This window comes from Ascaphus truei, chromosome 6 (genome assembly GCF_040206685.1).
Source record: "Ascaphus truei isolate aAscTru1 chromosome 6, aAscTru1.hap1, whole genome shotgun sequence".
NCBI lineage: Eukaryota > Metazoa > Chordata > Amphibia > Anura > Ascaphidae > Ascaphus > Ascaphus truei.
The window spans coordinates 36,954,891-36,969,655 of NC_134488.1; the positions used below are offsets into that span (position 1 = coordinate 36,954,891).

At 42.0% G+C, this 14,765-nt stretch overlaps 1 protein-coding gene across 1 annotated transcript in view; it reads right to left on the reverse strand.

Annotated features, from left to right (window-relative positions):
• The window catches only part of LOC142498039 (indolethylamine N-methyltransferase-like), a 61,292-nt gene extending 46,990 nt beyond the window's left edge, over positions 1-14,302 (reverse strand). The window contains exons 1-2 of the mRNA XM_075606547.1: positions 14,155-14,302; positions 8,307-8,514 (exon numbers count right to left, since the gene is read on the reverse strand). Coding sequence (XP_075462662.1) covers positions 8,307-8,514; positions 14,155-14,302 — 356 coding nt within the window. The remainder of the gene's footprint in view (positions 1-8,306; positions 8,515-14,154) is intronic.
• Between the last annotated feature and the right edge of the window lie 463 nt (positions 14,303-14,765).

The following is a 14,765-nucleotide window of genomic DNA, read 5'->3' on the forward strand; positions in this document are numbered from 1 at the left end:
CCTTGTTGCTTTCACCTGCTTTTCGTTTCAGATCTACCTCCAGGAATGGCTATCTGTCTCTGATATCTTCATATATTAATATGTCTTTGTATATTATCTATGTCCATTGATATTCATTTTATATGCACCATTTATTGTAAATGATATGTCACTGTAGTAGTTTGCTCAATAGATCACCCCCACGTCATATTTCTGTTTGATCACTGCAGTACATTTTTCTCTGTGTGTGATCAGGAAGCATAGCAACATCAGTCCTACCCTCATAAATTGCCCATAAAGAATATGGGTCAAGTATCCTTTAATGTGCCATGAAGTGTCCTGAAATTTTGCCTTTTTTGATGAACCATGACATCTTCTGTATAAACCTCATTAGTCTCCTTTTTGGCCTATATATAGACACAAAATCTAGTAAAGATGGTATGCCACCACTTTTGTTAACTATAAACTAAGCTCCTGTATGTATTAACTTGTCATTAACTCCCTTAAACTAATAGGGTCAATATTAGTATCTATTGCAGTACAATTCCTCATTTTCCCTCCCATTCGTATTATGGATATAATTAATGTGCATTTGTTATGCACTCCTTAAACTTCATTGCCAACTATCTGAAATATGAGCATCTGTCAGGTGACATCTCATAATAACCATTAAGGGTCCGATTGCAATTGATATTTATTAGTAATTGTTAAATATAATTCATGATATTAATGGAGTGTAGTTTCCCCATGTTCAAGTGTTACCTATGTACCCATGTTCATTATATCCTGATTTATTCCAACACCTACTCCCCTGTGCAATCTAAGCTAATTGATTTATTGAATAAATTGAGCCGTTTTATTAATTGAAAAAGATGTATAAATAGCCACCAATAGAACACAAACCACACTCCTGACGAAGCCGAGAAACAGTTTGGTAGCTGGGCGAAACGCGTAGAGTTTACCAGTAGACCAATTTTGGTCTTGGAGACGATCCGTAGAACCAGCTCTGAATGCAGTGACGTCACATCTTGCAGACGGGCGCGCAGAAGGAAGCTCCGGTCCAGGACACAGAGCTGTGGAAGCCAGTAGACTGACCTGAAGGAGGCGGTGAGCTGTTCGGGACATCCTCCATTCACATAATGTGATACATGCTTTTAATCTTTGTGCAAATTGTAAGTGCGCATTTTTATTGTGTTTTTTATACATAAAATTTTCATACTGATCGCACTATGTAGTTCTCTCCCTCTCTCTATACACATACTGCTGACGGAGAATCGCTAGGGGGGTTCAGCTCACAGATATCTTCAAGGGTGGCAACCCAATTTGCCAACTGCTGTGAATATACCTTTGCTCCTGTGAGTATTTCACCATTATCACCCAGCAAATGGCACTTCCACTGCAGCAAGGGATTCTGGGAAATGACATGCAAATGAGCACACAGTGCCACCTTTTATCTCATGCTCACATTACATGAGCAACCCTTAGTCAATGCATGCTGCTTTAAACACAGCTTTTAAGCAAGGACTTGGGAGATGTAAAGTCAGTTAACCCACTCACAGACATGTTTCAACCTTGATGGGTATCATCAGTGTGAGGTTGGCGTATATATATACATATATATATATATATGTGTGTATATATATAGATGCATGATGAAGCCACTGTTCAAATGAATGGGTGAAGGGTGGGTATCGGGCCATGGTGGCTTAACCCCTTAATTACCTTTGCGGTTATTATCCGATAAGGTGATTAAGGGGTTCATTGATATCTGAATGTTATTGCTATGTATTGGCTATGTATTTTGTTGGCAATGGAGGATAAGGATTGAGCTATCGATGGGGGCTTCTTATCGATGAGGTCAGTAGAACTTTATTTATTTTATTATGCTAGTTAATGTGTTTAATAATGGGCAAATAATCTATTATCCCTATCTGGATAATAGTTATTTTGCACATTATTGTACTGTGTGTTGTGGGGGGGGGGGGGGGGAATGGATTGATATATTTAATGTATAGGGCAGGTTTATTTTTTTTATATTCAGGGTTTGTTCTTTTTGGTTCTGCGTGAGACCTCTGGAGACCATTTGCGGTATCCTTGGGTATCTCATGGGTTTCAGGCTGGTGGGTCCACGATGGGCACCTGCAGGAAAGAACCGGTGGCCCCACATCTGTGGGTGCACCGCGGACCCATAGTCTGCGGGGAAGAACCGGTGTCCCCACATCTGTGGGAGCACCGCGGACCAGTAGTGTGCGGGGAAGAACCGATGGTCCCACATCTCTGGGGGTAACGCGGACCCGTAGTGCCCACCCGTGGGTCCCTAGACCCCGTGGGAACCACACGAGGACCCTCAGAAACCTGTGGGTCTGGCCCGGGGCTCCCAGACCTCTGCGGGCCTACCGTGGGGACCCAATTGTGGCCCACGGTGACCCGCGGAGACCACCTGGTGGGCCATGGTGCTTGGCGGGACCCACCAACAGGCCTCCAGAACCTGTATTAAACACGTTGCTGGTAACCTGTAGATCTGTGAGGTGACCCGTCGGGCCCACCGGGGACTCACGTGGGCCTGGGGTATGAACCCTGTATGTAAAAGAATAAATCATGTATTTATGGGGGGGCACAGGGGGTGGGTTATGTATTTAATAAATAGAATGATGTTTATTGTGGGCTGTGTATTGTTTTTATTGTGGGTACTGTGGGGGGGAGAGGGGGTATTGGCCCCAAGGGTATGTGCCAAGGGTATGTGGGTAGGCCTCCCGGCTGGGTATTGGGTGAGGGTGGTTAGGCCTCATGGGGTGGGGGGTAGTGGGGGAGGGTATGTAGGCCTCTGGAGTGGTGGGTGAGGGTGAGTTAACCCCGTAATGACTGTAGCGGTTAATAAATGCTATGGTGATTAAGTGGTTAGGGGACATTACATTGGATGTTTTTATTCTTGTTTCTGTTTTGCAGCAGCAGAGGGGGCATGGGCAGGATGAAGATGAGGATTGTCTTCATCGTGGCAGCCGGACATGGGTGAGTGCAATATGTATTTAATGTATTTATTGTTCTTTATGTATTTTAAATGGACAAATGCACTATTATCCATTTGTGGATAATAGTAATTTTGCCCATTATTGTATTGTATGTTTTAGAGGTAGTGTATTTATTGTAAAGTATTTGTGTTGTTGTATTTTGGGGGGGGGCACAGAATTGGTACTGCAGGCCTGCGGGGAAAACCTGAGGGCCCCCGCCGGCCTCTAGTATCATTGCTGTACATCCCAAAAATGAGATATATGTAATGGGGGTATAGGGTTTGTTGGGGGCACAGGGGGTGTATGTTGTGTATTGCAATGTTTATTGGGGGCAATTGTCCACAATAAACATGCTATTATTCCTTAACCCCTTCATTGCCTTAGCGGCTATCCGCTATGGTAATGAAGCAGCATTAATGTATTTTAATAATATTGTGTGGAAGCAGGGGGTCCCCTGAGATGAACCGCATTGATTTGTGGCTGAGGCACCCCCTGCTTCCCGAGTTAAAGGCCCCGGTTTTGGGCATATGTTCCAGTGTCGCCGCCATCTTTATAGCATTCAAGATGCGATGTGGGCTCTATAAAGATGGCGGCGACACTGGCACCCGATGCCCCTTACCAGGGCCTGTAACTCAGGAGCAGGGGGTCCCTGAGCCACAAATCAATGTGGTTCAGCTCAGGTGACCCCCTGCTCCCGCACAATATTATTAAAAATACATTATGGCTGCATAATTACCATAGCGGATAGCCGCTAAGGTAAGGAATGATTGTTTATTTATATGTGTGTTTTACACATAGTGTAGATGTGCAGAGGGTCTCTGGAGCTGAACCGCTTTGGTTTTAGGTCCAGGGACCCCCTGCTTCCCGAGATACAGGCCCCTTTAGGGGGTGCCGGTATCCCTCTGCTGTGTTTACATTCCGCAGTCACGTGATCGGGACCTTTAAATGCAGAGGGATACCGGCATCTCATAAAGGGGCCTGTATCTCGGGAAGCAGGGGGTCCCCGGACCTGAAACCAATGCGGTTCAGCTCTGGAGACCCCCTGCACATGTACACTTAGAGTAAAAGTTGTTTAGAAAGATTTTTAATGTGCCGATGTTTGCGCAGAGAGAGTGGCTGATCTCTCTCTGCTGCAAACACATATCGGCAGAAATGGCCTATCACCAGGCTATCGGGAGCCAGGCTTTTTTATCACCGGCTCATCGGCGTTTTGCTTTCGCAGTGATTCGCCATGGATTCGGTCCTTACTGAATACTGCGAGGGCAAATCGCCAAAATCATGCCGATAGGGAACACTTGGCGATTGCACTTTTTCGGCGCTTAGTGCATAGAGCCCTAAGTTATAACAAGGTCAAAAATTGCAACTAAGTGTATACAGTTAAAATAATTTTATTTGAAAACATAATAATAATTAAAATACAGATATATATCCTGGTTCGTGAGAACAGGGTATATATAAATGCCCCTAAATGAGATTTATGTCAATTCCTAATAATAAAAGTACAGATACAACTCCTGGTATTGCCTTCCAAATTTATAATCAGCAAGCCATATCAAGTGCACATGTGATGCAACAATACTGCTATAGGGAAAAAATTCCCTGTAGTTAGATTGCTTGTAGCAGAGAATTATTACTTAGTTACAGTGAACATACAGTGTAAAGTCTGTATAGTACTGTGCGGTACACTGTACAGTGGTGTTAGTCTTGTATATTGGCTGTGTTTCTGATTCTTCAAACCATTAATAATAATAGTTATAATAGTAGTGTGATAAGACAAGCTCAATCTCATCTAATTCACGGGGTACCGTAAGATATATGATATGTTGTTGTAGTGACCCTATTTATTATATTTGTTAAAACATTGTTTCAGTAGAGACCATGGTGATCTTCTGCGCATGTGTGGTATAATACCGTGGTCATACAACCTTCGTGATGGTAAAGTCAATTACCGATACAGGTAGGTATACATCCCATGTATGTTATGGTTATATCCTATCACTATCATGTATACATATATTTAGAGTCCTCTACGTCATTTAGTAATATGTATGTTGATATCGCTTTAAGCTGGATATATATGGATCGACTTGTCACATTGTTTGAGTGGTATTATTATCAATGGGTATTCTACATGTAAATATCATTCCCGCAGAATCTAAATAGTAAGATATTAACTCCCAGCGTAGTGATGGACAATATCCAAAAAAGCGTAATAGAGTGAATCTCTATATATTGTGTCTAAGGGGTTAAAAAGTTTTTACTGTGTGCTGCTGTCGGTAAATGGTGCTCCCAAATGTTTTTAGATCAGGGAGATTGCTGTATATTTTGATGTATTGGGAATATATCAATCCGGTGTGTATGCAGAGTACCTTACACAGGGGTCTCTGGATCTATATTGATCTCTGATCCTCACTTGTTAATATAATAGTAGCAGCTGCGTGTGTTATGAGTAGGGATCAAAAAACCTGGGTCAATGTCTCAGTAGATTCTCTTGATTAATAGCCAAGGTAAAGCGCGATATCGTGCCTAAGGGGTTAAGAGAACCCTTAAGTCTGTAAGCTGCTATCAGCAGATAATATACCCAAGTGTTTGGAGATAAAAAAGACCGCTGTGTTCCGTCTAGTGGAAGTATAACAGCGTGGCATATACAGATGGTATGTAACACAGTGGATGATACATAGATACTGATGATTTTTATTGCAGCAGTGCCGCGTACGTTATGAGTGGGAATCAAGTCCCATGACTCAGCATCACAGCAGATCACGTTGACGAGATCTGAAACAGCACTGGCAATACCATAGATAGAGTGGGTAAGGAGTTGGGACAGAAGGTCCCAAACTAATGAACATAAATTTCAGATAGTATGCTTTACTGCCATCATGTCGGCTAAGACCCAAAGTACGTTTCGTCGCTACTTGCGACTTCTTCCGGGGTGGGCGTTACCGCGTCTCTGTCGGCCCCTTTATATGTTAGCATTACCATAGCAACCGATAGACGCTAATGTTGGCCTAGTATGATGGTGGCGTGCAGGTACTGCATGAAGTGTAGCAGATAGATGCATAGGTGTAATTGTTGCGTATAATGGCCTTTTGTCATGTTTTTAATTGTCACAAGGTGTGATTCAGGTTACATAGAGAGTACCAGTGTTAGATGCTGAGAAGAATACATAATGAGGTACATATATATCTCAGGTCACAGAAAGGGGGTATATACAAATCCTTCATTTAAACCAGATGGATACTGTGTATGTAGTGTGTAGATCCATCTGGCTTCACACTATAAAAGTTTTTGGTCCCAATTGCCCTTACGTATATTAGGGGCAATGTGGTCGATACCCTGAAAGGTGAGTGTATTTATATCTCCAGCGTGGATTTCACGTACATGTCTGGAGACTGGGGTGTCAACGGAATTTCTAATAGAGCCCAGGTGTTCTAGGACTCTTCTCCTAAATTCACGTTTTGTGTTCCCAACATATTTCTTTCTGCAGGAGCAGGTGATCAAATAGATGACTCCTGTGTTTTACAATTGATGAAATCTCCAAGGTAAAGGTTTTTGTGTTTTGTGTATTGGTGAAAGTTTGACTTTCTCTCAGGAATTCGCAGGCCTTGCAAAGATGGCATTTGAAAAAGCCTTTAACCGTGAGCCATGTCCCCTTGTTTTTTTGTCTCGTAAAGTGACTGTGCACAAGATGGTCCCGCATATTCCTGGAGCGCCTCCAGACAACTGATGGTCTTTCTTTTAGGACCATTTTTAAATCTTCATCACAGGTGAGTATGTGCCAATGTTTGTTTAGTATGTAATTAATGTCTTTCCATTGCCCATGGAATGTACTGATGCATCTAATTTCTTTATTCCCATTGGTTTTTTGTTTGTTTGTGAGAAGGTCTTCTCTTGGTGTAGTCACCGCTCGATGGTAGGCTAGCTTGAGTTGTGCTTTTGAATAGACACGAGCCAAGAAGTTGTCTCTAATTTCTTTGGCTTGTGTCATGAAAGTTGCCAAATCTGAACAATTCCGTCTGATCCAGAGTTATTGGCCAGTTGGGATACCCCTGATTACAGGTTTCGGATGGAAGCTTTCCGCCATGAGGTAGGTGTTAGTCACTGTCTTCTTCTTGTAATTGCAGGTAGAAAGATAGCCACTTTGGGTTTTGGTGATTTTAAGATCTAGAAAGGTAATGCTTTCACTGCTGATCTCTGAAGTCAATTTGAGCTTGTGTTCATTGGCATTTAGAAGGTTGAGAAATATATCTAGTTCTTGTCTGCTTCCCTGCCACAACAACATAATATCATCGATATATCTGATCCACATATCGATGTGTCCAGTGTATTGTAACATTGCTTTGGAGAATATGCTAACCTCTTCCATCCAACCTAGGTAGAGGTTAGTGTACGTGGGGGCACACGTAGTGCCCATAGCCGTACAGTACCTTGTACCTGCAGATAATATTTACCTGCTCCCGCACACTATTATTAAAAAAACATTAAAGCAGCTTCATTATCATAGCGGATAGCCGCTACGGTAATGAATTATTATTTATTGTTATGTGTGTTTTAATACCAGTTTAGATGTGCAGGGGGTCTCCGGAGCTGAACCGCATTGGTTTCAGCCTCGCGGACCCCCTACTTCAGGAGATATAGGCCCCTTTATGGGGTGCCGGTATCCCCTGCAGAATTTAAATGTCCCGGTCACGTGACGAAGGGAGCTTTAAAGTGCAGGGGATACCGGCACCCCATAATGGGGCCTGTATCTCCTGAAGTAGGGGGTCTTAGGACCTGAAACCAATGCGGTTCAGGTCCTGAGACCCCCATGCTCATGTACACTATTATTAAAATGTATTTATTTAGTGTACGATCGCCTGTAACAGCCTTGCATGGACATGGAAAATCTCCATGCAAATGTTACATGCGTTTTTTTTTCTATCAGCTAGTGTATGTAAAGGTTAAGAACGCTAGCAGTGGGAAAAAAAGCTGTACGCTGTGGGTGTTCTGAGCTATTTTGAGCAGGTACATTAAAAAATGGCCTCAAGGCCTTAGTGAATCGCGTCCCCGGTTTGACTTTTTAACGAACCTGCTTTTTTGCCAAATCAGAACACAAAGCCATTGAGCTTAGTGCATAGCCCCCAAAGTATCTGTTGTCTAAATTTAGCATAGGTTGAACTTAATGGACACATGTCTTTTTTAACCTCATCTACTATGTAACTATGTAACTTTTCCGAGCTGTTAAATGACCTGTTGACAAGATGGAACATGAAGATGAGATGTTCACTGGCACATACAGCTGTTATTTGTTTTGTAATAATGTACTTGGAAATATGTTACCTGTTGCCTTCTAGTTCACAAAGAACCTTTGCTGCATATGACCAATCAGCAGCTCCTGGATCCTTTTTAAGCCATTTCTCAAATTCCTGGATATTGGGCTCAGTAAATTCTACCACAATAATCTCCTTGAAGATATCACAGGCGGATAACAGATGGTAAATGAATGGACCCGCAGAGATATCAATCAATGTGTCTCCTCTCACACGCCCTGCATCAACAGTTAGAAATAATAAAATACCCATTCATTATATTTATGTATATATTATGTAGTAGCCTGCATTTAAAAAAGTAAATATTTAAAATAGACCTTTTTTAAGTAGCATGCAGTGTGGAGTTAAACAGGGAGTTCAATAGGAGTGAAACAAGTGGACAATACTGTGACAATCGGGGGTTAATCAGGCCAATAATAAAGGCAGAAGGGGTTCATTCTATGTACACCACAAATGTCATATTTTTCCCTGAAACACCGTATTGTCCCTGTTTTGCAGTGATTAACCCTAAATCGCATTGGGACTGAAGGGGTTAAATGTCTGTGCAGCATCACCCTGATGTGGTTTTTCCTACACCACTGCTATTAACCCTAATCCCTGTTGGGATGGAAGGGGTTAAAGTGTATTGTCATCCCAATATCATATTTTCCCCTCCATCATCATTATTGTCCCCATTTTGCTGCGCAGTCCATAGCTGCAGTAATAGCAATGTATGCTAATTGGGACAATTGTATTTCAGACACAAGGAGCAAGCTAGCACTCTAATTTTTGGAGTGCAGCTAGCTAAGGATGTACTAATCCCATACATATTGTTTGGTGTCCTCCACACATACAGAACGTATGTATATATATATATATATATATAAACTGTGTTTTAGTTATGTTTTAAAAGGTACCGGCAGGAAGCTTTTCCTGTGCCCAGCAATGAATGTATTAACATGCAAATATTTTAAGAGTAAGGAACTTAACATTATAGCCAGGAGATGACACTTGGGGGTGTGTAATCCAGGGCTTTGAAATGCGTAGCAGAAAACCTCTGAGCTTCAAAGAAATAGAGGTGTTAAACGTTTTGTTCAGCGGCAGGAGTGAGGTAGACTGGGTGGCATTCATTAAAGAAGCAGGGTGGCATACGCTAAGTAGCAAGTGGCCAGGTGGGGGAAGATGATATTTCTGTTGCATATGCTCGTACCAGAACAGGAAGCAACTTTTGCCCTTCTTACAAACTCCTGGCAGAACAGGGATTGGTGGGTTAAATGTTCCCACGGAGGGGATTGGGCTTGCATGTTAGGGATAGGACTGTAAACTCTATAACCATGCCTGCCGAGCTATCCCCAGTGTGATTCATGACTTATCCAAGCTTTGCTCAAGATTCCGTTCAAGTACAGCGCAAGGGGTTAACATCGTAACTACAGATTTACCCCTACTTCAGGAATTTATGCCAGAGACTTTATTTCTTGAGCTTTCATGCAAAGGACAATTTAGTTTCCCCATACCTGTAAGTGATTATTAATTGTATTCGGGTCTGGGAGTCTAACATTGCTTTTGGCGCGAATTTGGAGCCCTTTAAAGAACATGCATGGATGCCTAAGCCCAACGCTCCCAGAAGAAGCCTTTTTGGCGAAACAGCCGTCGGAGCGGAGCAGAGACAACCCTGTCACTACCCCTAGACTTCGAGACCCGTGTGGAATGTGTGGACTACACTGATGTTATTTTCTCTGTGCTGGGACTCCTGCAGCTGGTCTGTACTGTGCTGCTTTGTCTGCCTCACGTTTGCAGTGCTTACTGATGCTGGGCTGCTAGCCCATGGGGACTTGCTGCTTTACCTGCTTTACTTGTCCTACGTTTTAGTGCTCATGGCTACTGGGCTGTCAGCTTAAGGGGACTTCCTCACTGCCTAATTTGCCCTATGCTCTAGTATCCACTGTTGCTGGGCTGTTAGTTCACATCTCACTACTGCCTGCTACTTACCATCAGCATTAGGCTGTTCCAGCATTTTTCACAGGGTCTTTTGTTTACTTACCCTTGTGGCTTTACCCTCATTATCTATTATAATTTTTTAAGCCATTTGGGTATTTTCTGCTGCATGTTACACATATCTCCCCCAGCAATTATTATTCTGTGACTGTTATGTTATTGTGTTATTCTATGCTATATTTGTAATGTCTTTGATATCTGATTCACAGTATTTTGATTAATTTTTCTGCGCTCTGGTTTGTCCATTTATATTTTCCTTTGAGTTCTCATTTTGATCGTCCGATCCTTGTTACATTACTAGGGGAATATTTTTTTTCCCTGGTTCTGTTATGCTCTGTTGGAACTCTTACTATTTGGTCTTTCCAGGTTAGGGGTTGATTTGTGTTAAGTTATTATTAATTATATTTTGCAGCAGTTTTTCATGTGGTTTGTGTTTGAGTTTGTCTCTTGTGTTTTTATGATGCATTGCTAATAAAGTCCATTTTTCAATTTTTCTATTACATACTATTTGAGTGCTCCTTTATTTTGATCCTTCTCTTTTCTTTTTGTGTTTATTAATTTATCTGGGTCGGTAGCACTGCCAGAAGGCTACTTTTACCTTGATATCTGGTTTTGTGTATTATTAGGTCTCTCTCAGAGTTGATTTGACTGCGGCACCATTTCTGTGTTTAATATATATGTGTGGTGGGTGTTGGAGTTAGAGCATGCTGGGAATGTGTGTGTTTATTTATATTGTTATTTATATGATTGTCACGTGTATTACTGCTGTGAAGCGCATTGTACTGCACCGACACACTTTATTCGAGCAAATACCCGGTATGTACCTGGCAGATACCTGGAATGCGCCGCTCCTCACCTCTGACAAGCCCCGTTGCATTTGCCTTCCCAGCCTGGGTTCATGCCTGGCTGACGGGCGGCTGATCTGTTAAATGATGATGATTAGGATTTAATAGGCTGCAATGCTTCGCGGGTCTACCAGATGGCATAAATTCATGAATTGTAATGCAGTATATATATATGTACTCTGCAAAATTGCAGCCAGCGGGAATAAAATGCTTCAATCCCTGCCGGAAAATAACTCAATGCACTCGGGCAGAAAACAGTCACAAACCTCAATACACCCGGGTATACCCGAATTCGTGGGACTAGCCGAGCTCGAATAAAGTGTGTCGCCAGTGTACATCAATGGCACTATATACATAAAGACATACATACATACATACATACATACATACATACATACATACATACATACATACATACATACAAACATACATACATACATACTGTGACATACTCCAAAGATGTTAGGCAGCTTTCTGCCCCGTTTTAGGTCAGAAAGTGCAGGAATAGTTAAAAATGATCCATTCCACAGCTTCACATTAACTCAGGCTGGTGGATGGAAAATCCAGACCACAGATTACAATGGGTTTAGTTCTCCCTCACCTGCTTTCCTAATCACTAGTCATATGTAGAAGCACATGCACACCGCTGGTAGGTGCTGGAGGGGGGTACTTATCTGCCGGTGCGCTGTATCCAGGGAGGTCCAGACATCCCAGAAGTATTCGAGCAAAGGAATGGAAGCAGGCACACGGTCTTTCTAAAGGTGCAGTTTTTTTGTGCCACCAAAGGTCCAAAGTGCCTCTCCTTGATAAAGGCAATCTATTTGCCAAAACGTTGGACCTTTGGTGGCACAATAAACTGCACCTTTAGAAAGACCGTGTGCCTGCTTCCATTCCTTTGTTTTTCCTAATCACTAGCACAGGTATTTAGAGCAGAGAGGTTTGCATTTCAGGCTCTCTCCTTAGAGCCTGGAGACTGGGGGCTTCGCTGCTCCCCTGCATCCAGTTCGGGGTGTACGGCCCCTTCAAGTATCCCAGTACCAGTGGATTTGCCTGGACACTTGGGTCCGAGTTCCCACCACGAACAGATAAGACAAACACATGTTTACTGCCGTATCTAAAAGACTGTGGACCTTATTCAGAGAAGGTTCATAAAAAAAAACGCAAGGGAATTTAAAATGACTGTTTTTTGGGCGTTGCTATCACGGTATTTAGAAAGGCTCGATTACCAGTGATAGCAAAATGCCCAAAACGGGCGAGTTGCTGCCAGCGACAGCATCGAGCCTCTGAAAAGGCCTAAACCAGCGATTCATTTCTGCTGCAGAGAGAGCGGCTCTTAGAGAGCCGCCTCTCCCAGCTTAAATGTCGCCCGAAAATTATTTATTTAAATATATATTTCTTTAATAGTGTAGAGGTGCATTAACCGGTATTATTGTTTATTAATATACTTAGTTATAAGTATTAGTACCGGTTTAACAGTATTAACCGCTAAGGTAATGAAGGGGTTAACTCCCCCCGCAACCCCCCCGCATTGCCTAAACAGCCACTAAGGGCGAAATTCCCCCTTCACCCACCCCCGCTAGCCACAGTATTGTATTGTACTGTATGTTTCTTACAGTAAGCCTGGCACAGGTGTTTAACCCCTTCATTGCCTTAGCGGTTAGCCGCTAAGGTAATGAAGTTGCTGCATATGCATGTTTCCTGCCTCGGATGCATGCCGGGGGGGGTCCAGAGCTGCTATTAATGGCTATCAGCTCCGAGACCCCCGGCATCAATCCGAGGCAGGAAAGGGGCCTGATTTTTTCTAAGTCCCGACATATCACAGCTCATCGACCTATCTCCCCAACAATTGACCAACAATTTTGTGGTCTATTGGATTTGGGGAGAAAATCGTCTTTTAGGGCTGCGATGGGCTGCGATATGCCGTGACACCCGACTCGCGGGTCTCAGTATCGCGGGAGTTTATCAACCTTCCGAAAATGGTCGATAAGGGGCTGATCGCTGCTCAGTCAGCGAATTTAGGATGGAGATAAAATTTTGCATCGATACAGGCCATTATCGAGCACTTATCGAGGCTATCTGAATACAAGTACCCATGTTGGGCGATAAGTGCTCGATAAGGGCCTTATCGAGGCTTTCTGAATAAGGCCCTGTATGTTTTATCTGGTGACCCTAAATAAGAGGGCATTGTTTTAAACTGGGGAACCAGGTTAGTTGGCCCAGCAGCAGTTAGGGGCTGATTCTGATGTGCAGTTAGATCCCTGAAAGGGATAGGATTTTGTTTATATAATTTGGTTTCTTGTTACTTGAAATAACAGTGTGGGAAATACTATAACACTGATACTGTATGAGTAAACCGCTGAATGTAAATATCTGAGTGACTCTTGCCTACACATATTAAAGCTGCAGTACCTTACTTGGATGAAAATAAAGCAGGCAGAAGCCTGAGTTAAGCAACGTAATACTTTGCATGATCCTGTTTTTGTATAAGTAACCCTAGAAGACTGTGTCGGGAAGAACAAGACAGACGTCACCACTACAAAAGAGGGGCGTTTGTCACAATACATACATACATACATACATAATTAACAAGCATTTAAGGTTATTTTTTTAAAAAAAAACCTTCCTAATATCAAAATACAATAAAAAAAGAAAAAAATTTCATGCTGCAGGTAATAAGAACATGAGTGTATATCTAAATGACACATTATCTGTGTTACATTGTATCTCACTGAAAGCAACATATGTTGCTATTGTAATTATTTCAGGTAAGAAAACGCCTTTTTGACACAATGCACTTTTACTTTTTATTTAGAAAAAACACGTTTTATACATAACCCCCATGGTATTTAATTAATGAATGTGAAGATGGGGGTTGGAGGCAAATCACATATATAGCTTTTCATTTAATCATTAGTTAATAAAAAATGATTAGTAAATACATTTTTATATTAGTGTAATAAATATGCATTCTTTTTCTGTATATACAAATATCTGTCAGTCTCCACAAATTCATTCTATTACAACAATAAATATACAAACCTGAAGAGAACATTTCATGCAATTTTTTCAAAGGGAATCCCACACTTTCATCTATCAAGGGACATGTTTCATCACAGAAGAATGCCTCTGTATATGCTTTTGGATCAAATTCTTTATCATGATAATGTTTGTGGAGACTGGAATCCATTGCAAGTCTTTGGTGAATCTTTCTGCTGCCTCTGATGTGATATTGGATAAGCCTTGCACATACTTTTAAGTCATTCACACAAGTCATGAGAACCGATATTAACATACATAACTTTATTTGACCACAAGTATTCTGATGTCACATATTAACACTCCCAGGCCTCAGTGTCAGTACGGAAAAGATTAATTAAGACCTTGCTGAGCTGCAGTGTGTTTAATACACTACATCCTGAATAGATATTAACCCCAGGGATGTAATTAAACCATGCAGATGGTACATCATGGGATGAAGCTTCTGAGCTCTGTAAATATCAGGAACACACAGAAGTTCATTGTCTGTCACAAGTTACACAATCCCACCAGCATACTCTGTGCATGTCTTACCCAACTGATTCATCATTCAGGTCTCACATTATACATTACACATACCATATTTGCCCAATCATAGGCAATCCCCTAATTTT